The following is a 25,784-nucleotide window of genomic DNA, read 5'->3' on the forward strand; positions in this document are numbered from 1 at the left end:
TCATCAAAACGAATGGCGATCCCTGTGGTATTATTACACAAATATTAGCTAAGCCGCTTGCCGCATGCACAGAGGTTCAGGGTTCGATTTCTAGTTAGGTCACAAAAAAAATATGTAATTTTTCTCAGGCTTGAGCGTTCTGTGCCTTATGTAATTCACCTCCGTAATTGGGCCTCCTGGTCTGTTGTAGTATGAAAAATGTAATAACAACCTGCAAGGGGTATGTCAGGACGGTAGCGATAGCTTTAGCCGTGGCCCCGATGAAGAGGGAGACCAGAGCGGAGGGCTGGTGGCCGGGGGGGCCGAGGCGGCGCTTGAGAGCCTCGTACATCATGAACTGCAGCGCTGGATTGGCCACCAGCAGTAGTGAGGGGGCGGCACCGGCCCATAGCCCCCGTGCCCCCTCCTCCTTGCTCACGTGACGTAGACCATCCAGTAGGTTGTCATAAGGAGTACCGCTCATCTGTAAATAATGTTTTTTCCCTTTATTATTTTTTTACTATGTTTATATTTATTTAAAGACCCCGTGCAGAAGAAAGCTTTAAAAAACAGTCATCTGCATTAGGGAGTGGCGATTCGGTTATTTAAAAGTAGTAGCAGTAACAGATACTGTTTCACAAATTAAACAGTTTAATGAAGCAGCTTAATTTGAGAAGGGTAGTATTTAAAAGATCGAATATAAATTCAAACTATAGTCCTTAAAATGTAACATGATTAGAATGACAGTTGTCAGAAAAAGTGATGACATAACTTTGTAGTAACGTCAAAGGAGTTATTAATATTGACACACAAAAAAACATTTGTATCTGGCGGGTTAATTAATTTTTTTTATTACAATGCTTGAAACATAAATCAACATTAATATATAAAATCAGCTTTAAAACAAAAAAAAACTAATATAAACATAATTATTAACGACGTTCTTACAAGGCTACATCATTTTGCAAAAACGTTAGAGATGGGACAAATTGATCAATGTAAATTGATCGAATAAAAAAATATCCGTTTGATATTGTCCATGAAAAAAGTATAAATGTCTCATTTTTTGGTAAACAACTATGTTAAACACACTACAATAGGCTTGTTTTTTCGTTTTTTATATCAATTTTCGGAAACAGAGTTTCAGGATTGCATGAAAGAACTGAAAAAATCGAAGTAATTTCCCATCACTAATGTTATTAGTTTGACAGCTGTAATTCTAATCAAGCTATATTTTAAGGACAATAAGGGTGCCAAAAATACTGATTATGGCAATTAGTGGGCGAAAGAATGAGGGCGAAAACAAATATTGAAAACGGCGACTTGAAAATACGAATTTGATTTACGAGTTATTCAGAACGATCATTCAATCGTCGATTATTCAGAATAATAATTCTTGAGCGAGCACCTAACCTAACTTTTTTTCGCCCAATTTATTATTTAATTTGGACACTTGGAATTTGAGTTGCTAGCTTAGATTATCTGTTTCCCATTATTAGTAGCCCATTTTACGAAATTTTAGTCATTTATCGTCATTACTGTCGCTAGTGAAGTTAATTTTTCGCAAACATAATTTAACGCCGCTCGGTTTAGTATTAAAGTATTTCATTAACAGTCATCCATATGTTATTTATTCACCCAGTCAATAATTCCCCATTTGTGAATTAATAATATCCTGGCTACTTTTTATTTACAGTAACAGTTTAATTTGGACAATTTGGAATCTTATTTATGCTGTGTTGAGTTTGTAGGTACATATTTATGTAAAAAATACACATGCCCTGATTGTGACAAATAGTTCAAACAAATAATTGCAACTTACCTTCAACCTCGTGTTGACGACCCATAGTGGCGTCGTAGCCATGACGTTGACGGCTCCCGCCACGGCGGCCAGGAGCAGATCTCTCCCCGCAGACTGTGTCGTGGTGCCGTCGAGGGCCCGCGTTCCCCACGCGGACCTCAGCCCGTGGAACGTGTAGAAATACACAAAGTTGCTGGCGCACAGCGACTGCAGTACCGGCACGACTCCGCGATACAGTCCAGAAACGCCTTCAGTGGCGGCGATCTTTCTGAGCGTGCGCCAGGTTCCAGCGCCCAGCACTCCACTGTATTTAACAGCAACGTGTTTACCATTGCCATTAACGTGCAAAATGCCATTCCCATTTGGATATTCTTTACCATTAGTGTGTCCATTACCATTGGAGTGACCGTTACCGTTCGCATGAGCGTTTCCATTTGTGTATCCATTACCGTTTGCGTGACCGTTACCGTTTGCGTACGTGATGCCGTTGGAGCTCGTGCTAGGAATAGCGTTGTCTAATGTTTCTTCCACTGAAACAAAAAAAAACCTTGTCAGTCAAATACTGTGGAGTGTAAGTTATATTATATGAGGCTTCATCATAAAAATGTAAATTTAATTAACATTTTGGATTAATGAAATAAATTTGTAGGAATTCAATTATTTCGTGAGTCTGCCTCAAAGATCTAAAAAGAAATGCTATATTATATTATTATAGATTAATAATCAGATTTAGGAGTTTTTCCTTTAGTTTGAATAGGCCTCATATATTTTCATTCTAGTTACTTAATAAAAGGCTATAAAAAATGGATAGTAGAGCTAGGTAGGAATAAAATGGATTATCTCATTCACCCAAACCAAAATTTAATCAACTACTCCACAAATGCATAGCTTATGTTATGTTTTTGTTCTTTCATTGTGCGTTTTGTAATATAACTAATATAAATGTAACCAACCGCCAAACAATAGGGTCTGTGTTGTATCGATCAGTGATCATGTCGACGTTTGTGCTCGAAAAAGAACATTTGCGGCAAGCATTGCTTTTTTATTTAATCAAAAGGAAAAGGAACAAACTAACGTAGTGTCAAATTCATACGCTGCGTACTAATCGGTGGCGCCATCTCTCAGTGAAACCGGAAAATACTAACTAATACATGCACCTGGTATGTACAAAGGAATAAAGTTGTGTGAAGAAATGCCCGAAAACATAAATGTAAATAATACTAGGTTTGATATAAAATAAGTAGTGAATATACGTTAGTAAATATAAGTGTACATGTAAAAGAACAGGCAACAATATTACAAATGGCGATAAGTGTACACTAGTTATAAATAATTTTAGAAAAAATATAAATGTAAACACTGTGTTGTAAATGTTATATTAGACTATGTTAATCATAGAACTAAATAAAATAAATTATTTTGAAGTTTGTATTACGCTCACCAAATTTATAAAGAAAATCAACTTATCAAATTTTAACTTTGTAAATAATATTTAGTTCATTTTTTAAATGTTTTTTTACCATACACATATTTTTTTATAATATCTTTAATTTTTTGTATCCGTTTTAAGAATATTTTTTTACATCTTCATTTGAGTTTTAAAAGCGTGTATCTAAAAATACAATAAAATTGAAGAATGCCGGCATTTTACTGAGTAAATTATTTTGTAACATTGAAATTTTTTTTATAAAAAAGGTAGAAATGGAATGTTAAGGAAAATTATATTCTTTGATTGAAAAGAAGGATAAAAGTTTATATTTACATTTATGTTATATTACGCCATACTTGATTGCAATTTATACGTTTAATTAATAATGGCATTTTGATGCCGCAATTATTTATTTGACTCTTTATTAATTATTTGTTTACCTAAGAGTGATCTCGTTACAAAGTTATCAAAAAATAAAAGTTGACAATCTAAAATTTGTACGTAAGTAAACTACTCGGTTATATTGTATGACTTGTGTCTATTTCGCAAAATGGCAGACTGAGCTCAAAGTTTATATTTACTATTGAAATTTATACGTCTGGAAATACATTTTATGAATAGCGTTAAAATAAAAAGAGTAAATCGACAAATTCCGTTCCTGGTAAAATATTCGCGCAAATAAATTACCATAAATTCTTACATTTTCGTATTATACTACTGTACTTGACACTGAGTACAAAATTAGCACCTTCGATTTGCACAAAAATATTTGTATAGTTTGTGAAGTGAAAAAATCGAAAGAAAAATAAATTTGATAATTTAAATTATTTACCATTTTGATGACGTCTAAATAAATAGTTACTTAAGCGCCATACAACTGGCTACTTACATCATTACTTACAACGACAATGTTGACGATTACGTTGAGACTATAATATTTATTTTTCCTTGGAAATAAACGAAGTTTACAGACGAAAAAAGAAAAATAAGTTTTACAGCTTAAATTATTTTATATTAATAACTAGAAACATCGCATACGAAAAGTCATACAAATGAAATTTGTATTTGAAATGATTTTTTGATTTACCGCTTAATTACTTTTGAATAAACTTTTCTGTTTATATAAACATATAAACATTTAAACCTTTAACTGTATTTCATTAGCTTATTAAAAAATATATAAATATACATATATATATATATATATGTAAATTTATATTTATTTTGTTATAATTTTATTTATTTTTTATTTTTTTAAAACCAACTTAACTTCTTCACAGTTCTATATTTTATTACTTTATATTGTACTTTTTAAAAATTTATGTTGTTAATACACTCATCTTTTTATTTCTATTTTTATACCAACTATACTTCTTAACACTATTCCTATATTTTATTTCTTTATATTGTGTTTTAAAAAAAAATCTATGTTGTTTATATACTCATCTTGTTTTTTTTTATACCAAATTTACTTCTTAATACTGTTTTATATTTTGTTGCTTTATATTGTATTTTTTAAATTTAATGTTTTTTATATACTTATATTTTGTAAAACTTTCATGTATGTAAAAGCCTTATGGGCGTGAAAAAATAAAAAAATAAAATATAATAAATGTTTTAAAGTAGAATGGAGAATTTTTATCACACTATCACGCATGCGCCTAAAACATGCAAATTTTTAACATATGTGTTAATCATATTGGTGTAGATGTAATTAGTTATAGGGTCAAAGCACCAATAAATGACCATTTAAGGTTCAGCTTGTAGTGAAATCCACATTAAAGGTATAAATTTCATTATTTGAGCGTGCAAAATAAAAGAAAACAATAAAAAACACATTAATTTTTCTAAGTACTTTTACTTTTTTATTGAAATACGAGTATAACAATTATAATTAATATTACTATATTAAAAATATTTTGAGTTTGTCCAAATTTTTGTAGACAAGGACTGGATTCAACTCCCTGGGGAGCTGATAACATAAACATATTACAACAGAGATGAAGAACATTTCCGAAAAGGTAATATAGAAGTCTAGCCATCTACAGGGCTTATGACCTGTCATTGGCTGGTTTAAGTGGCCACTTTACACACTGTGTTACATTCACCATTCTGTCCATATTTGAACATCTATATTTCTTCAATTCTTTCAGCCGTTGATGTTTGTAAACCAGCTAATGACAGGTCATAAGCTCTGTAGATGCCTAGACTTCTATATCACCTTCTTCAAAATGTTTTGAGTATATCCAAATGCTTGCAGCGTTGCCTAGTATGTAGGTGAAATAATTCAATTAGATGAATCTCACCAACAGATGAAAGAATTGAAAGAATATAGATGTTCAAATATGGGCAGAATGGTGAATGTTACACAGTGTGTAAAGTGGCCACTTAAACCAGCCAATGGCAGGTCATAAGCCCTGTAGATGACTAGACTTCCATATTACCTTTTCTGAAATGTTCTTCATCTCTGTTGTAATATGTTAATTACTATATTAAAAAATAGCAGAATCACCAGTGAATGACCACTACTACCCCAGTAAAAATAATACTCAGATTTAGTTACATCATAACATTATAAAACACCCTAACACATTAGAATATGGATATATTCAAAGAATTGCATAAGAAATAGCATTAAATAAAACACTTTTTTTTTAATTTTTTTTTTTTTTTATATATTTTTCCTTTTTAAATTCAAAACAATTTTTTTTTTAAATTCCCGCCAAACTGCAGAAACAGTTTTTTTGCAGGGATTTCTCTCTTTAAACATTTTTGTAACATAATATAATAAATGTTTACATAAAATATTTTTTTAAAAAAAATCTTAAAAATATCAATAAAATAAAAGTTTAAAAAAATTAAATACAAGTTAATCAAGTCTTTTTTGAAAACGAAATATATAAAAAATAACCTACCACACCTTAACTTACCACACCTTTCCTTATAAAAACACTATCAATCTCAGAACAATAACGGGAAGACGCACTATTACCTTTTGACAACTCACAGTTCAAAACTGATAGATTTGTTTCTTACCAAAAGATGTGTCCGCCTACTGCTTTTGTCACAGTATCTAGTGTTAAAAGTTTTTTGACTGTACACATGTAGCAATTCTTATTATATTGTGTTTTATTAACCAGTGGTCATGGGGGTGGTCATTTACTAGTGCTTTGACCCTACCTACATAATAATAAAATCTATGCTTTAGGAAATAATTTTTAAATATACAAACTGCGTTAGGCATTCGGGTGTGTTGTGTATCAAACTAGGTAGGTTAAATTATTTTTCTTCAATAAGTAACTATGTAATTTAATTAAGAAAATTATAGTGACCAAATAACAATATCTTTACTAGAATCAAATAAATAAACAATGCTAGATCTGTTTATTTTTTCGTCTTTGTCCGAGTGTAGGAATAATGTAAAATATAAGCAGAATCTTGGACTAGTGTTTTAGATTTGATGGCGATTTTTATTTATTTATTTATTATTATACGGCACAAGTTCCTTTCACAATACAAAGTATAACAATATAATGAGTTAGTTAGAGATACAAAAATTAAAAACTAAAAAACAATATTAAAACATGGGTATAAAAATAAAAATAACAAGAAATATATATATACATGTATTATGTATGTCGGCATACAAAAGGTATAAAAAATATAAAATAAATAAATACCAGATCATTAGCATAAGTAGCTTTTGAAAATAATTCGTGAATCGTTACTACAGAACATCATGAAATATTTATAAAGAGATGATTTGAATTCACAGAGACTCGAGTTAAAAGTTTCGATATGAGAAGTACATTTGTTTTCTAGTCTGTGTATACATGGTACAGATGAGTGACAAAAATAGTTAGTTTGAAAAGGGTGACAATAATATAGACTATTTTGTCTAGTTCTACGTATTGGTATATTAATATTTATTAAATTAAAGAGTTCGAAACAATCGAATTTAGAATTAATGATTTTAAATTAAAATATTAGGTCGGCTATTTTCCTGCGCTCCTCCAGAGTGGGTAAATTCAAAAAGTTTAACATAGACATGTAGTTGATTTGTTCTATGGGAATATGCAGTATGAAATTAGTGAATCTTAGGTAAAATCCTGAAATCAAGTAGAGGTATGTCCGCTTTTCCTACTATGTTAAAGGTCTCGAGTTCGATTCCTGGCAACATCATAAATATTAACAGATTTACTTTATTTATTTACTGCAGAACCTATATCTAGAATACAACTAGGTAACTTCAAAATTAGTATTTTTGAGCTACCCACTAAAAACACATTTTTGTCCTCCGTGAATGCTACAAATAGACTAATCAAGCATTCACTTCATAATAATTTACAGTTTTAATGAATCACGGCTTGCCTATTTCTAGCATTCATGGAGAAAGATACAAAAAGGCGTTTTTAGTGGGTAAATCAAAAATGCTGAATTCAAATTAACTTCAAAGTTAGTTATAGTAATTACCGTGATATATGAAGATCGGATAAATAAATATTTACATTAGAAGCGTAATAGTATAACACAGGTACTCGCGTCACGACACGCAAATGACATCTGACGGTTAATTGAAAAAACACATCAAAAAATGAATACATTATTATTAATTTCGAATTCACAGACTGCTCCAGCACCATCATTCCTGATTCACTCTTAAGAGTATATTAAGTGCAAACGTACAAAAAATAATCATGTATTATTGCGCATAAAATTATATGTACCGAGCAACTATTTAAGAGCTAGGCAACACAGACCATTTGTTCTTCCAGAATGCAGGACAAATTTACCGTTGTTGATGCCTGTGGGGAGAATGATTGGTCTGTTCAACAACCTACCGAAAGAGATGGATCTTTTCCATGCTGGGATTACCAGCTTTAGACTCTTCCTCTCTAAGTATCATAATGTGTATTAGCAACTTATTCGTCTTTGTTTACTATTGTTTATATCTATTTATTTATTCATATTTTTTGCATTATAAACTATGATTAATAATAAAAATAATGTGACCTCACTGGGCTTACCCGTGCCGAGGACACTATGGGGACGTCCAGGGTAATTGGCCTAAGGCGACGGCGACCGACCAAGCGTTTGGGTGTCCAGCTGGTCAAGCGACAAGCCTAAGGAGCCTATCTAGCGACAAGTAATTCAATACAGGGGTTGTAGACTATAGACAAGTATTCTTTATTGTAATTCGACAGTCAGCTACTGCAATGGCAGAAGTTGAATAAAATGATGGCTTGCTTAAAATTAACACAAATGGAGCTGAACCCTGCAATTTTTTTAAGTATACAGTACTAGTATCAGTATAGAATATATTAGAATTTTCCGTACGACAACATACCGTTAGTAACCACCTTTTGTTCTCGCAGGGGATTTGTTTGTGTAACAAAGTATGTATGTAGATATCTTTAGCAACGAGATTATTTTGGTATTTGGAATATTTTTAAATTTTAATAAAATAGTAAGCATAGTAACTAAACATTTCATTGAATGTATGTAAATAATAATTATTGTACATAACTATTATTATTTTTATATGATTAATAAAGATCAATACTAATTAGGTGATTAATAATTGGTTTTTCGTATTTTTTATTTTCTCTCCATCTATCCTCGCCTCTGTTGTATCCACCATGATTTGGTCTTACACACATTTTGTATATCCGAATTATGTTTCCAATAATCATGTGTTCATTGTACTATACGACATTTCTTAGGCATCCAGATGTTTACTAAATGAGATGGATATGTTCTCATCATCACTGTGGCATCATCATATGCATTGCATGTGATGTTAATGACCTTATCTCCCTTAGTAGATTCACTACTTTTTTTTTATTCTTAAAAGCGTTTTTTTTAATATATTTATTTTGCTTGTGTAAGTAAAGGTTTTAGGTGTATATATTGTTGTTGTATATTTAGTTATAAAGGTGCTAAACTTGTTTTGTTTCTTTGTTGTTCTCAATATGTGTTATTTTCTAAATGCAAATATTATTTATGTCCCGAATTGAGTTGTTGTGACTCCTGGGAATGTAATTCAACGTATTATACTTGTAAAATACTTTGTGTTGTATTGTTTATAAATAAAATAAAAAAATAAAAAAAAATATATTAAAAAAAATAAAAAAATAATTGTATAATTTCTTTAAATTTACAATTATAATCGATTGTATGCATTTTAAAAATACTTAATGCTTTTTCATGTTCTCGGCCGTTTCACCAGAAGTCAAAATTGGCTATTTATCAAACCTTAGAAGGTTTGATAAATAGCAAATTCTTAGAAGAGAAACATTGGTTTTTATGCCCCTATATCCAGAACGAGTAGATTAGTCAATTCGTAGCACAACTTAAATAAATCTTTCCGCTTTTCATAGATCTTTTTGCCATTTACACAGTGTGGGATGAAGGTGGATTGGCATGGCTTATCTCAAAATCATGTATTCTCGAAAATATCAATCATGTTCAAAAATATATTGTATATCATTATTTTATTGCCTTTGTTTGTCTTTACTACATAGTTTTATGTTCTTTTTGTTCAGTTTCTTGTACATATGGTTATACATATAATAAATAAAATAAAAAGTGGGATTAGCATGTAGTTTAATAAGTGTCCTGAAGAAGAGACGGGTACGCCTCGAAGCCGGTAGACATAGAAAAGTCGGTAAGTGGTTATATACAAATATTTACAAAGATTTATTATTATTTTTTGAAGAAATATGTATACGCATGAGTTTTTTTTACCATTTTTAAATAAAAACGAAGCAAAATGTGATACATAATATTGAACTTGTTGTTTTTTTTTTTACCAAAAAGGCAATCAGTATGGAAATTGTAACCTTATGACGTATGTAAAACCAGTTTGCAATACATATTCATATTCACAAAAATAAACACAATCATAAATACTAAATTATATTTCTTAAAGGACAAATAAAACGGCGATAAAACATGCATATATATTGGCCCAATTTACGCGCATCGTCCAAATCCACACGGCACGGTAAAATTATGGCGAATCGATATTTTTTATATAGGAACAGAGAACCAGTAGCTTAATGACAAATAACTATCGACGTGCTTAAAAACATGCTAAGCATTTAAGCGATCACAATGAACAATAATGAAAATGCTTAACTTATCGCAGTCATAAGTCAACGCGTGTCGAATCTCTAAGTCCAAAGCTCGTGTCGGTTTGTTTTTTGTTTTCCTCGTAAATAAATACAGTTCACTGGCGAAAAATCGGCGTTTACCATTAAAAATAATACAATATATTGCATTTGTAAGATAGTAAGGAGTATCTAATACAAAAAAGTGAAAATTAAATTACAATTACTATGGCGACTGCTTTTCTTGACATTTGGTTTACCAACCTCCGGCTAAATGAAATGAATAGCATAATAATAAAAATAACAGTTTTGGAATATTTTCTATATTTACACTGGTGAAATTAAAATATGTGATTGCGCAGCAGGATTATACGTCGCGAAACGTAAATATTTTGACATTTAATATTAGGTGTTTGTTCTATTGTGATCGCGAATAAGTTATCACGTCGATTGTAATTTGTGATTGCGCTACTGAATAGCGGATATCATGGATCGCGTAGAAAAACTGAAGTGGCAATGGGCAGGACATGTTGCGAGACAAGACCCCACAAGATGGACCCCTAAAATGTTAAGATGGAGACCCTGGGAGAATAAGCGTGAAGTCGGAAGACCACAAAAAAGATGGTCCGACGACATAGCTGCCGTGGGGGGTAAACATTGGCTGCAAGCAGCAACCGACCGAAAAAAATGGATGAATATGGAAGAGACCTATATCCAGCAGTGGAGGACAGAAGGCTAAAGAAAAAGAAGAAGATATTCTTTTGGATTCATTAAAAATATAAATTCGTTGCAACATCATCATTCCCTTTCCGCACCTAATGGCGCATAGGGCACTGCTTTGATACAACGAACGCAGCGTATCTTGATCATTTTTGTTACATGAAGGTGAGATGATCAGTCTTACGGTTCAGGTACCAGTCAAAAGACTATGAAATATTCTAGAATAAAAACATCCTTTGAAGCTAAAGAGGTTGCTGACTACTTTCCTTGGATAAATTGGTCGCAGGGAGTCTGAGGGGTTAATGGTGGCTGTTAGATGGCCAACACATGTTTTAATTTAAATTGTTAATATATATTTTTAGTTTTTTTACTGATTTAATTTTTAAGATCCTCATGACTTTTTAACTTGTTTTAACTATGTATTTATTTTTTAAAATTTTTATTACATCTTTTACTTTATTTTTTAATATGCTGTTTTTTTTCTTCTTTCTTTAAATATGGTTTTTGCAATACAACATACATTCATTTTTTATTATGACTTTAAATATGTTTCTTACTATGTATTCTGTTTTTATGTTTTCACTGCATTTATTACTTTGTTTTTATAATTTATTTTTTTTGCTACGTTTTTTTTACTACATTTTTTACTATGTTTTTACTACATTTTTACTATGTTTTTACTACAATTTTACTGTTTTTACTACAATTTCACTAGGTTTTTACTACAATTTTACTATGTTTTTACTACATTTTTTACCATGTTTTTACTCCATTTTTTACTTTGTTTTTCACTTTGTCCTGTATCTTTATAACTGTTTCTTTAAATTGATTACTGTTTTTTTATATTTTTTTGACTGTTTTAGAACGGGGTAAATAGCCCTAGTTAGACAGTCAAAGCAACTTTACATAAATTATAATTTTGTGTATGTAATATAATGATAATAAATAAATAAATAAATATTTCATCGAACCATGTAGGTAAAGAGGTGAAAGAGGCTGAGATTGGTTGCAACAGAGAGGGAAAACAGTTTTTGAGAAGGGAATATGGTAGACATTTACAGGGCTTATGACCTGTCAGTAGCAACTCTACACACTGTCCAACATTCACCATTCTGCCTACGGTTAAAGAACCAAATTTCCTCAACTCTTCCATCTGTTGACTTTTGTGAAGTAAAAGAGCTAAAACCTTTATAATGTAGGTGAGATTCATCCGGCTGAACCATTTCACCTACAAGGCAAAGCCTGAAATCGATATTTTTTTAATTTTTATGCTTTTTATACAAGTTAGTTTAATCAACAATGTTTTGGGTACGCCCAAATGTTTGTAGACAGGCTAGATTTCCTCCCGAGGGAGTCATTTAGATCTAAATTAGTTGCAACAGAGAGGGAAAACCTTTTTGATAAGGGAATATGGAAGTCTAGGCATTCACAGGGCTAAAGACCTGTCAGATCTAAATGACTCCCTAGGGAAAAAATCCAACCTGTCTACAAACATTTGGACATACTCAAAACATTGTTATTTACAATTTTATTCAGCGGCTTCTCAGGTAAAAATTCTGCAAAAGCAAATCGAGAGGAGATTAGTCGGCTTCGTGGTGGACTGGTTATTGCGTTAGCCTGGTATAATAAATAAACACAATAAAAAAATAATTATTACACAATAAATTAATATTAATCTACCCTATATTATTTTATCGTGCCGTGTGGATTTTTGCCATGGTGTGAAACGGGCCACTCGATATTATGATACCACGTGAACGCACAAGAATAACATTTATTTGAAAACTAAATAAAAAAATAAATTGAAAACTACATTTAAAAAAATATATATATTTGAAGCACTAACTTTGTGGCTTTTAATTATAAAATAAATAAATAAAACAACTTTTTTTATTTAAATTTGTTGCAACGGAGAGGGACACATTTTTGAGAAGGGACATGGAAGTCTAGGCATTTACAGGACTTATGACTTGTCATTGGCTGGTTTAAGTGGCCACTTTACACACTGTGTAACATTCACTATTCTGCCTATGTTTAAACATCCAGATTTCCTTAACTCTTCCATCTGTTGACTTTTGTGAAATAAAATAGCTGAAACCTTTATAATGACACAGTGTGTACAGTGGCCACTTAAACCAGCCAATGACAGGTCATAAGCCCTGTAAAAATGCCCAGACTTCCATATTCCCTTCTCAAAAATATTTTCCCTCTCTGTTTCAACAAATTTAAATACGAATAACTCCCTAGGGAGAAAATCCAGCCAGTCTGCAAGCATTTGGATATACTCAAAACATTTTGAAGAAGGTGATATAGAAGTCTAGGCATCTACAGAGCTTATGACCTGTCATTAGCTGGTTTACAAACATCAACGGCTGAAAGAATTGAAGGAATATAGATGTTCAAATACGGGCAGAATGATGAATGTTACACAGTGTGTAAAGTGGCCACTTAAACCAGCCAATGACAGGTCGTAAGCCCTGTAGATGTCTAGACTTCTACCTTCTCTGAAATATTCTTCATCTCTGTTGTAATATGTTAATTAGAGCATTAAAAAAATAATTTTGATTATATTTTTAATACATTTTAGAGAAACTTCTCCGTACAATTGCATGTTCTTATTTTTACCGCGTGTTTTCATATCTAACTCCCCGTTGCACTGAACTTCCTCATAGCCCGGCAACTATCCTTTCATTTTCTTCCTCTTTCCGCGCATCAATATCTTTATATATATAATTCTTCTGTACATGTGATGTTACAGAACTCCTCCTAAACGACTTAACCAATTTACATGCGGTTTTCAGCGAAATGTAGATATTTGCACTGCGCGTGTTTGTAGATATTAAAATCGAATCTGTAGAAAAAAGTAAGAAGCATAAAACTTTTTTTCATCGATCTACCAGGGTTGCATTCGACGAGAATGCATATACAAAAAATAAGGATTTTGTTTTTTTTTTGTTTAAAAAAGTTTGTTTTTGGACGTTTACAACCAACATTCGCTTTTTATGGATCCCAATCAGATTCTTTCCTTACATTTCTTATAATTTCTTCTCATTTATTTAATTTTACTGGATTTTTGGTAATACTAAAATATTATTTACTGACATTCAATACATTTTTTAAAATCGCATTCATGAATAAAGTGCACCACTGTTGGTGAGAAGAGCTGAGTTTAACATTGGCAAAAATAATTCTATATTTGAAAATGAATTATTTTGTGTTTTGGAATTCAACCATAAACAAGTACCTAGGTACCTACTTAAATTGAATATTTGAATGATAATATTTTTTAGTTTTGGAATTCAATCATTAACATAGGTACCTACTTATAAATGAAAAGTCTTCTACCAAGGTAATAGCAGGCGAGCCAACGTTCAGGCAGGACAACGTCTGTCGGGTCCGCTAGTTTATAATAAAATTCAAAAAGTCGAGTATTTTTTGTTGACGTCGAAAGACAAACAAAGTTATTTCTTTTGAATTTTTTGTCACATTATGAAGAGCTTGTATATTAATATTTCTAAGTGTTTTTAGATCCTAGTGCGGCCGTGACGTCAGCAGTCACCGCGGTCAATGTTATTACTTGTTGCCTTTACTGAGAAGACATTATTTAATAAATGGTCGCTCAAATAATCATAATACCTGTCACGGACAGGAAAATATCATACGATATTGTACAATTTACAATTTCACGGTTCAACCGCTTAGCGCGACATTTATTTCAAAGGCAGGCTTTGTTCGATAAACGTGGAAAATATTTATCAACAATATTTTGACTCCAAATATTTGTAGAAAAGCACCTACCTACGTGATTTGAATTCATCAAGACTTTTTAAATCATATTGACGGAGAGATGTGATCAATTGATCGCTTCGGCTGCCAGTCCAGGGCCGCGATTATGAACGGCTATCTTCATCGGTTTATACTGAGACGGTATAAACTAACGTCGATATTTATGTACAAAACTGTGTATTTTTGTATGAAAATTCAATGTATCTTCGTCGGCAACCGGCAATTGAACATGTTTAGAAAAAAAATTGTAAACATACTCTATTTTTCATACAGAAATATTAATTTTACTTTGTAGATAAAATTAAAGATAAATTTTAACTTCCCATCATAATCGAAGCCCTGAACTGCTCTCGCGACCGTAGAAAACACTTTTATCACGCGTATTTTTTATTTAAATACACGCGATAACAGTGTTTTATACGGTCACGAGAGCGGTTCAGAATACCATCGCAGGGGTGATATTCCAAACTCTTTTGGGGCCGTAGAAAACATTTTTATCTCGCGTATTTTGTATATAAATACACGAGATCAAAGTGTTTTCTACGGCCGCGAGAGCGGTTCAGAATAGCACCGCAGGGCCGCGATTACAAACGCTATCTTCATCGGTACCTATCAAGACGGTATAAAGTAAAATGGAAATTTATGTAAGAAAATGTGTATAAAACTATTTAATATCTTTATCAGTAACCTGTAATTGAACATGTTTAGGAAAAAAAAAAAAAAATATATTTTTCATCCAGAAATCTAAATTGTACTTTGTATTATAGAATTCAATCAAATGAAGAACGGAAAATACGAAAAAAATAATAATTATGAAACATAATACGTCTTAATATAATAACTTGTAATATAGTAACTGAAATTATTTTTGTTTATATTGATTATAATGTAAGTTAAAACTGGTTGTTAGAGTTTTTTTTACAATTATCGAAATAAATACACAACATTACAAGAGGGCCCGGGATCAATGAAATATTGGAACAGAACAGAATTGAAACCAAAATATTACGTCCACCCTGCCAGGAATTGCACCCTCAGTAATGGTAGACGTACGCGCCAACCACTACATGGCGAAGCGGACTTTTTTAATTTTTGCTGCATCCTATCAACAAGTCTTTTAATTGTTCCCAAAATTTTTTACTTTCGACATTTATTCAAAATACTTTTGACAATAAATATTATCATAAATATAATTTTTTTTAAATAAAAAGTTTCATAATATTACATCGACTATCCTTTACATTTGTATGGATAATGTAACGCTAATTATTATGTAAATCATTTAGCAGACACCTTGGAACCTGTTCTCGTGTGTTGTGGACACATATACAGACATACGACGACGTGGGCGTTCGTAATAAATGTGTATAATTAAAAGATCAATAAATACATCAAACGAAAATGAAATGTGAAATAACAAACCTTAAAACGTTCGCTTTCGTTGGATCTAACGATGCAAAAGTTTGCTTTTAGAATTAGTCAGTCAACGGGGCCATTGGGCAGGTGCTTTGAAAATATCAATTATATTATAGGGTAAACCAGGGTATTGTCGGCACCCCCCCGGTGATTGGCACTATTTTATTCAAACTAAAAAAAATGGTTGGTAATTTTAGTATTGAAAACGGAGTATTTAAATTTATCAAGTTTAATTATATTCTTGAATACTGGCCACAATTAATCGTTGTTATTATGTTGGTACTCATATTTACAATCATATGTTAATAAGCTCTACTAAAACGTGCGAGAAATCGAGAGTTTTTAAAGTTTTTTTTAAAGATAGAGCTGTGTTGAACTTTAATTTTCAGCAAAGTTAGTACAAAACTAAACTTTATTATGTTCACCATTGATTGAATACATGTTTTTCAAGCTAGTTTTGTATCAAATGTGATTATTTTACTAAGAAATTATCTTTTTTAATGAGTGCCAACCATAGAATTAAGAATAGTCCAAAAACCGCATACGCACATCAAACAGAAGGCGACTCAATTACTCATAAATGAGTAGGTTTACGTTTTGACCCATTAGTTTCTTCGTAGACGTCGCTCAGTACGCAGCTCCTGATTCGAATTTAACCATGCCGTGTTGTGTCCTTTTAAAGTGTAGAAATACTGCTAGGATCTTAAAGAAACAAGATGCAATCACATTTCATGTGTAATTATCAAATGAATGTGTTTGTCACAAATGCTTTAGTTAAAAATTGAATTATTTTTCCATCTGTTAGATTGTCGAAGAAACAAAATGGAAATTTCGTAAGTGTTGTCAGGGTAGTAAAAAGTTTTACCCTACTTTGCTCATATAATAAGAGAAATAATTAAAATTGAACCTCGGATTAAACAACGCCGTGGTGGACATTATCTTTAATACATAAAATATTATTTAACATGATATAAAAATATCCGTTTTATGTAAAATAAAATTTGTTTTATATTTTAAGTTCAAAGTTCATTAATTCAATTACTCTTATTAAATGACCCTTTACTTATCTACTCTGTTGTGTCAATCAATGTTTCCGAGTGCACAATAAAATTTTAGAAAAAGTAACAAATTGTTTTTTTTTTACCTTACATTTGTGTTGTGGTTATATTCTTCGCGATCTGGCAATATGGCAATATTACGCAGTGACTTCAAGTATGGGGGAATTATTGGACACAGTCCGATGTATTCAAATATGATTCTACGCTCCTTCTGAACTATTCTTAATTCTATGGTGCCAACTATGCAAAGAAAAAAAATACAAAATCAAAGATTGGCACTGTGCCAATCAATATCTAACATGTAGTGTTATTCGTTAATATTTGAATTATTGGCACATGCCAATCAGTATTTTAAATGCATTATTGATGTTTTGTTTGTTTATTATTAGCGACTAATACAGTAAACTATTTTATAATTTAGTACAAAAATAATTGAGCAACGTTTGAGTAAGTCCAAATGCTTGCAGACTGGCTGGATTTTCTCCCTAAGCAGTTATTCATATTTAAATTTGTTTCAACAGAGAGGAAAAACATTTTTGAGAAAGGAATATGGAAGTCTAGGCATTTACAAGGCTTATGACCTGTCATGTGGCTGGTTTAAGTGACCACTTTACACACTGTGTAACATTCACCATTCTGCCCATGTTTAAACATCCAAATTTTCTCAACTCTTCCATCTGTTGACTTTTGTGAAGTGAAAGAGCTGAAACCTGCATAAATAGAGCTTAAAAGTTTTTTTTTACGAAATACGCATAAATAATGATCACAACTTGAGGCAAACTTCGTTAAAAACCCTTAAACAATTTTGAAAATATGTTATTATCATTTGAATTTTATAAATAAACGCTTTTTCAGAACTTCTGTGCACTTAACTCACTTTCGTTAAAAATGTCCTGTTGGACAAAAATGAACGAAACTCCCTTTTTTTCGTGGTGTAGTGGTCAAGACGCTCGACTCACACACGGAAGGTTCCGGGTTCGATTACCGACGAGAACACAAAAATTAAATGTGATTTTCTCAAGCCTCGGTGTTCTGTGATGTAATTCCCTATTGTAATGGGCCTCTTGGCCTGTTGTGGTGCAAAACAAATGAGTTGAAAACGCCCGTGCAGAGTTCTGGTTTTATTTCACACACATGCCTGTATTTTCGTCCGCCTGGACACAGAGTGAAGTTATTAAAAATAAATGAAGATTTGTACATTGAGCTTTGCTCAGTCACATTTTTATCGGAATGATTCCAATACAAAACATAAACTTTATTATTATTTTCTTGATTTTTTCCTCTGTTCAAAATGTAATTCCTTTAAACGCGTCGCCTGACCTGTCCCCTCTCTTCTGGTATCACATGACCTCTATCAACATAATCTTTACATGTAGATTTTTTCAAGTGTAACGTTTATTATATAATTGTTAAATTTTTAAACGAATTCTTATCTCTTTTATGTTTTATTTTATCACAATATTTGAGTTTGTTCAAATTAGACAAAATACTGGATTTCACCCCCTCGGGAGTCATTAAGATTAACAAATTACAACATGGACGGAGAATACCTTAAATAAGGGAATATCGAAGTCTAGGCATAATAATTCAATTAGATGAATCTCACCCGCATAAATAAAGGTTTCAGCTCTTTAACTTCACAGACATCAACAGATGAAAGAATTGAAGGAATATAGATGTTCAAATATGGGCAGAATGGTGAATGTTACACAGTGTGTATGGTGGCCTCTTAAACCAGCCAATGACAGGTTATCAGCCCTGTAAATGCCTAGGCTTCGATATTCCCTTATTTAAGGTATTCTCCACCTCTGTTGTAATTTGTTAATATTATTTTATTTATTTTACTAACAAATGGGACCAGTGCCTTGTACAAAACTTATTTTATTTATTTCGAATACAAACAGATGTACAGGTTTAATTAATATTTAAAAAAAAAACATATAAAATGTATACATAGTAGGGCCTGCCATCCAATTATATGTATTCACTAAATAATACTGTAATAAAGCGACGACGGCTTGAAGTTTAAACTGTGTAAATAATAAATATACTATTTATTAAAATAAGATAAATATGGACAAAACAAGGAGATAGTGGAAAGGAAAAGAAGGAAATTGATAAGGAGTGGTAAAGTATGATTGAAAGAAAGTAAGAGTGGAAAATTGCATTTGATTTAATGATTAAATGAATTATGAATGAAGAGCATGAATCAAGCCTCTTCTGTACATATTGTACGGGGTGTTAAATATATCAAGACTATTAATTTTTTTGTTAAATGTTTCACATATACGAGGGATCGTAGAATGTTTCCGATGATTAGTTTTAATTTTACGAATATAGAAAATATCAGAGAGTCAAGTAGAATTATGAGTTCCGGGAAATCGAATTTATAATATGAACATATTTGGTTTAATTAATAAAAAAAACATACTTTACTTATAACCCAAGATTTAGAATAAAAAATAAACCTAAAAATTATATAACACATTCAGTAGAAGTTTAAACAATTGTTAAAAAAGGAAAAATGAAATGATAAAATATTTTAAAGGATTGATTTAACAAGAAAAGAACAAAGTACTGTTACAAATAATTTTATTTTATTTAATTTTATTTGGGAAATCAACAGTTCTACATACATATTTATAGTAAACAAACAGATATAGTGTATAAACTCAGAACTGATAACAGATTTCCACATAGTAAGTATACAAAGTTAGTAAAGAAAATATATTACATATCAAATAAATACATACAATTAATACATATAAAAATGTTATTTTCATGTACTCAATTATCAAAGATTTTTTAAACATTTATTTTAAGAACATTAAGTTACTGTAAATTGGGTGGGATTAGGACAAGGATGCTTGAAGAGAGGATAAGGAGGGGAAGGGAGATGTACATATTTATCATTATAATGTCCACTAAGTTACATAATGCATTTTTAGTGTAAATTTTAAATCTGACAGAGTGATGTTTGTGTAATTTATTTATTTATTTATTTATTAACGGACATTGTCCATGTATACAATTTATAAGGTTTAAATATTACAATAAAAGAATAGTTTAAAACATTTAAAGAAAAAAGAAAGAAGCATTGACAAACATAAGGGACATCGAGACAAGATCTGGACTATTTATTTAGTGCTCGTTTAAATCGTTGTAAACTTGAACCAAAAAAGTCCAGATCCTGTCTTGAGTTAACAATACGACAAAGGCGGGTCATTGGAGAATTTAGGCCATAGTTTGTTCTATGCTGATCGATGAACAGTACTTCATTGTTTCTCAATCTACGAGTCGGAATATTGAATTTTACTTGTCCCAGTAATGATGGAACATCGATTATACCATTTAGTATGCCGAACATATATATGGAGTCAATATTAGTTCTATCTAGTTTTTGTAGACTAGAAATATTTAACATTAACTCTATTTCAGCATAAGAATAATTATCTCTCTCTAGTCCAAGCATCTACGCTATTTTTCGAAGCAAGCGATGTTGGACTGATTCAATGTGATTTATGCGATTGACATAGAATGGAGACCAGACCACTGAGGCATATTCAAGAAGAGGGCGAACAGTTGAGCAATAAAGAGTTTTGATTGTACGGACATTAGTAAAATCAGAGGATATTCTGTTAATGAAGCCAAGTAATTTCAGTGATTTATTTACTGTATTATCTATATGCTCGTTGTATGTCAGTTTATAGTCCAAAACAACTCCTAAATCTCTGATGGACTTGACTACATCAATTTTGGAGTTTTCTAATAGGTACTCGAAGGAAATTGGTTGTTTTGTTCTATGAAATGACATTATTTTGCATTTTTTAATATTTAGTTCTAATTTATATGTAATCTATATTTTAAAATTTTGTATTGTACACTGAAAAAGTCCTACGAAAAAAAGCATTTTTAACATACGATGTTTTACTTATTGGTACATGAAACAGGTGGTACCGTCTACAAATCCTGGCTGGCACATATATTGTTATTAAACCAAGCAGCTCTGTACAGTCAACCATTCCTGTCATAATTTTGTAAAGCAGTAGTTGGTCCGCACACACTCTGCGGTAAATAATTCTACTAAAGGTTCAATTACCATTCACTCGGTAGTATACGGGTAGTCTACCGTTTCCTACCGCAGTTTTGGTAGTTTATTTTTTAGGAAAAAAATATTAAACATTTTGATAAAATAAATACTTTTTTACCATATTTGTATTATTTTTGTTTTATTTTGAATCCTTTGCCGTCTGTTAAGTAGTTTATCAATGAATAATTTCATGTTTCGTGACAGTACGGCTTCTTTAGAAAATTTATGTGAGAAGGGCGAAAAAATAAAAATATTAAACAGTGCCCTATGGATTGAAATGAAGCAGCGCGCTTGGACGAAAATAATGAAAAATTACTAATAAAGTGATTACACAGCGATTTAAAAAAATAAAATGGTTTTTATGAGAACTACAGAAAAATAACGTATTATTATACGAATTCTTACACAGATATAGTTTCTTACTATAAAATACCAATGGTGTAATACAGGCCCGATAATCAAATATTACTAATCAAGTGATTATACAGACATTTTACTAAGAAAAACTTTTTTTACCAAAACTACCAAAAAATATCGTATTCTACAGTATTATACGGTAGAATACGTCTCTTACAATAAACTACCGACTATAATGGTATACTACCGGCCTTACATCTTACATCTCTACACTTAACTCAATTTCGTTAAAAATGGTATGTCGGACAGAAACGAACTAAAGCGACGATTCGGTGACAGCTAGCCTAGTAAATATTCCCCAATAATTCCTCCGTCTCAATTGAGATATAAACCGAATTATAATACAGCAAAGTTATGTCCTCGATTCCTCAGTAATATATTTATTTATTTATTTGACGGACTTATGCAGTCCATTCTAACAATGGTAAATGCATTTTTTAATAATAAATACAGGCACTTATATAATAAAATAAAATTAAAGACAAAAAAAAAAATTATTACCTCAATACAAAATCCGGTCAATCTTAGTGAATTTTTAATCTATAAAGACTTACACTAAAAAAGTCCAGATCTTGTCTCAAGTTTACAATACGACACAATCGGGACATTGGTGCATGCGAGCCATATTTTGTGCTGTGTTGATCGAGGAACAGCACATTATTATTTCGCAACCGGCGGATCGGAACATCGAATGCCACTTGTTCCAGTAACGATGGTACATCAATTAAGCAATTCTGCAATTTAAACATAAATATGGAGTCTTTGCTAAACGCTGTATAAAACAAAATACGCAGCAGCGTTGGGAGGATCATTACAGCGCTTCTTCTACAAGTAAAAAAAAAAGTACTTTCGAAACGACCCAAATTTTTACCGGACACGGAGCTATGAGAAGTTATCTATATAGGTTTAAATTAAGGAATGATGACTATTGTCCATGCGATGATATTTCTTCACAGAGTATCAAACATCTGTTATTTCAGTGCCCATTTTTTAGTTTACAACGCCATAATCTTGAAGCAGAATGCAGGAAAGATGGAATATCCTTAACAGATATCCACACTGTAGTTAAAAGTAGTTAACGCGCGCCATTGTTCTTGAACTTTGCAACAATGGTGATTGGACTCATAAAGGTAATAAACCAAAATCAGTGATCGAACATCCCATTTCCAAGACGAACGAAAACGATTTTTTCGAGTACCTTAGCCTTGTACATGACAAGTTAGGGTACTTAATACAGGGGTCCAAATATATATATAAAAAAAATTAAAAAATATGGAGCCAATGTTATTTCTACGTTTTTGTAGACTTGAGATTTTTAACATTGACTCCATCTACGATCATTTTTTAATTAATTTGAAGATTGCCCGCGTTCGCTTTGCATAATCTAGTATGGAGATTGTTATGTGCTTTGGCCGCTCCTAAATAATGCCAAGGTTCAAAGTTCCCGCAACAAGTTATGATGTACGATGAACCTACCTATTGGTTGTTGGTCATCAGCATTCACCGTTCATCAGTCAAAGCCCAAATGCGCCAGTATTTGATAATTAATTACTGTACAAGAATAGATCTTTTGAAGAGTAAGAACAATACAGAATAGAAATGACAATTAGTTTTAAAGAATACAAGTCAAAATATATTACAATAAAAAAGATGAATCTCCATGGAAAATATTTATTTATCATATTTGTATACCGTGCGTCCGAATACAGCGGATAAAGCTGGGTTTTGGATGGTTCTAGCTCCCACAATAAATTATTTATCAATGAAACAAAACAATAGGGACACGCCAATGGTAAATATCTATATTGCGTAAAAAAATCATCGCTCTAGTGACGAAATCCAGGGAGAAAATACGTGAATACATTTGAATGAAGAAAAGAAAGACCGCGTTTCCTTTCTTTATTATTTTTTATTTGTTCATTTTTTATCAATATAAACAATGATCAATAATAAAAATAATGTGACTTCACTGGGGTTACCCGTGCCGAGGACTCTTACCAATATACTTTTTTTATATTTGTACATGTGAGAATATACAAAGAAGACTTAATATACAGAGATAATTAACAAAATGTTCAGACAGTTTTAAACACTTGTATACCGTTATTATTTATATTATAAAACGTACTATAAAAGAACAAAAACGTAAAATAAACTATGCATTTGTGGAGCAGTTGATTTGGGCGAATAAGACAATCCATTTTACTTCTACCCTGCTCCACTGCCCATTTTTTATAGCCCTTTTAACATTTTCTCGTTACTAATTGTTTTAATGAACAGTGGAAGTAGGTTATAGATTTTAATTGCGAAATATTCAAAATACCTTTGTCCGAAAGTGGTATTAGTTTGTATTTGTTTAAGTTGTATTTGTGTTGAGGATCTAGTAATTATATTATTTGTATGTGTGTTTTATTATTGAGGTTATGTCTTTCATCTGAGTAGAATAGTTTTTGAACCTGTAAGCGAGTATTGTTTTAGCGTATAATTGCTTTGGTGTCATAAGTTTTTATTTTAATATCAATGTTGTCATGTTAATTGATGTCGACGTTAACTTTTTTAATATTAGTAAATATTATAACACAAAATAAATATTGTAATGTGTATTTTATAGTTTCCCCATAAAAAATAAACACGTACATTAAAACAAACACAATTCCAATACAATAATTGACATTGAAATCGGGCAATACAATGGAAATATTTATTGTATGGATTATGAATAATATTGTATGGACAAAACTATAAAGATATCGGAAACCATAAAGAATATTGTACTAGCATATTACTTATTTATCCATGTATTACGGCCGCAGTTAAACTCATTGAATATAATGACAAAATAAAACGTGTTCGCATACATTGTTTTGACCAAGGATGACTGGTACTTAGGAATACGATGGTCTGCCATTATTTCGAGATTCAAATGACAAACTGACGCAACGCTTAGATCGTCAGATAAATGACTGTTTAATGGACAAATCGTCGTGATCATCCATGAAATACTAGCTTTTACCCGTGGCCTCCGTTTACGTGATATTAGGGAGGAATTTAAAATTAAAATTTTATTTGAAATTTTTCTTCAATTTTATCAACAAAGTAAAATTAAGTTTTCTGTATGAAAAATATAATATATTTACATTTTTTTTCCTAAACATGTTTAATTACTGGTTACCCACAAAGATTCTTTGAATTTTTATACAAATATACACACTCTGTACATAAACATCGATATTATAGTGCTATAGAATGACAGTTGTCAGCAAACGTGACGAAATAACTTTGTAGTAACGTTTAAGGAGTGATTTATATTGACACACGGAAAATCATTTGTTTCTGGCATGTTAATTAATTTTTTAATACAATGTTTGACATATAAATCAACATAAATATATACAATCAGCTATACAACTGAAAAACAACTAAAATAACCCTAATTATTAACCACGTTCTTACAAGGTTACATCATTTAGCAAAAACGTTAGAGATGGGACAAATTGATCAATGTAAATTGATCGAATAAAAAAAAAATCAATTGATGTTGTTCATGAAAAAATAATAAATGTCTTATTGTTTGGTGAATAATTGTCTTAAACCCACTATAATGGTTTTTGCGTTTTTATATCAATTTTTGGAAACAGAGTTTCATGTTTGCATGAAAAAAACTGATAAAATCGATTTGGTCGGTACATGATTAGTGATCAGTAATTTCTCATCACTGTTGACATTAGTTTGGCAGCTGTCTATATATGTATTGAATTAATATAAAAAATTGCATTTAGTAGTAATATTGTATGCTTATATTTGTCATAAGAATAAAGAAAATCTATTGTCAGTTTATATGTTTTTATCATTACCAAAAATCCAGTAAAAAAAAAAAATGGGTAGAAATGATAAGGAATTTAAGGAAATAATCTGATTGGGACCTATACAAAACTAATGTTGTTTGTAAATATTAAAATAAAAAGTTTTTTTTTTA

General features: G+C 31.1%; 1 protein-coding gene across 1 annotated transcript in view; it reads right to left on the reverse strand.

The window, feature by feature from the left end:
- PMP34 (Peroxisomal Membrane Protein 34) overlaps positions 1-25,784 on the reverse strand; it is a 46,224-nt gene that overhangs the window by 1,733 nt on the left and 18,707 nt on the right. The window contains exons 3-4 of the mRNA XM_088231522.1: positions 1,802-2,310; positions 212-463 (exon numbers count right to left, since the gene is read on the reverse strand). Of these exons, the coding sequence (XP_088087648.1) occupies positions 212-463; positions 1,802-2,310 (761 nt within the window). The remainder of the gene's footprint in view (positions 1-211; positions 464-1,801; positions 2,311-25,784) is intronic.

Source organism: Micrasema longulum, unplaced genomic scaffold, assembly GCF_059751315.1.
Source record: "Micrasema longulum isolate JH-2025_06_02 unplaced genomic scaffold, ASM5975131v1 h1tg000888l, whole genome shotgun sequence".
Classification (NCBI taxonomy): Eukaryota; Metazoa; Arthropoda; class Insecta; order Trichoptera; family Brachycentridae; genus Micrasema; species Micrasema longulum.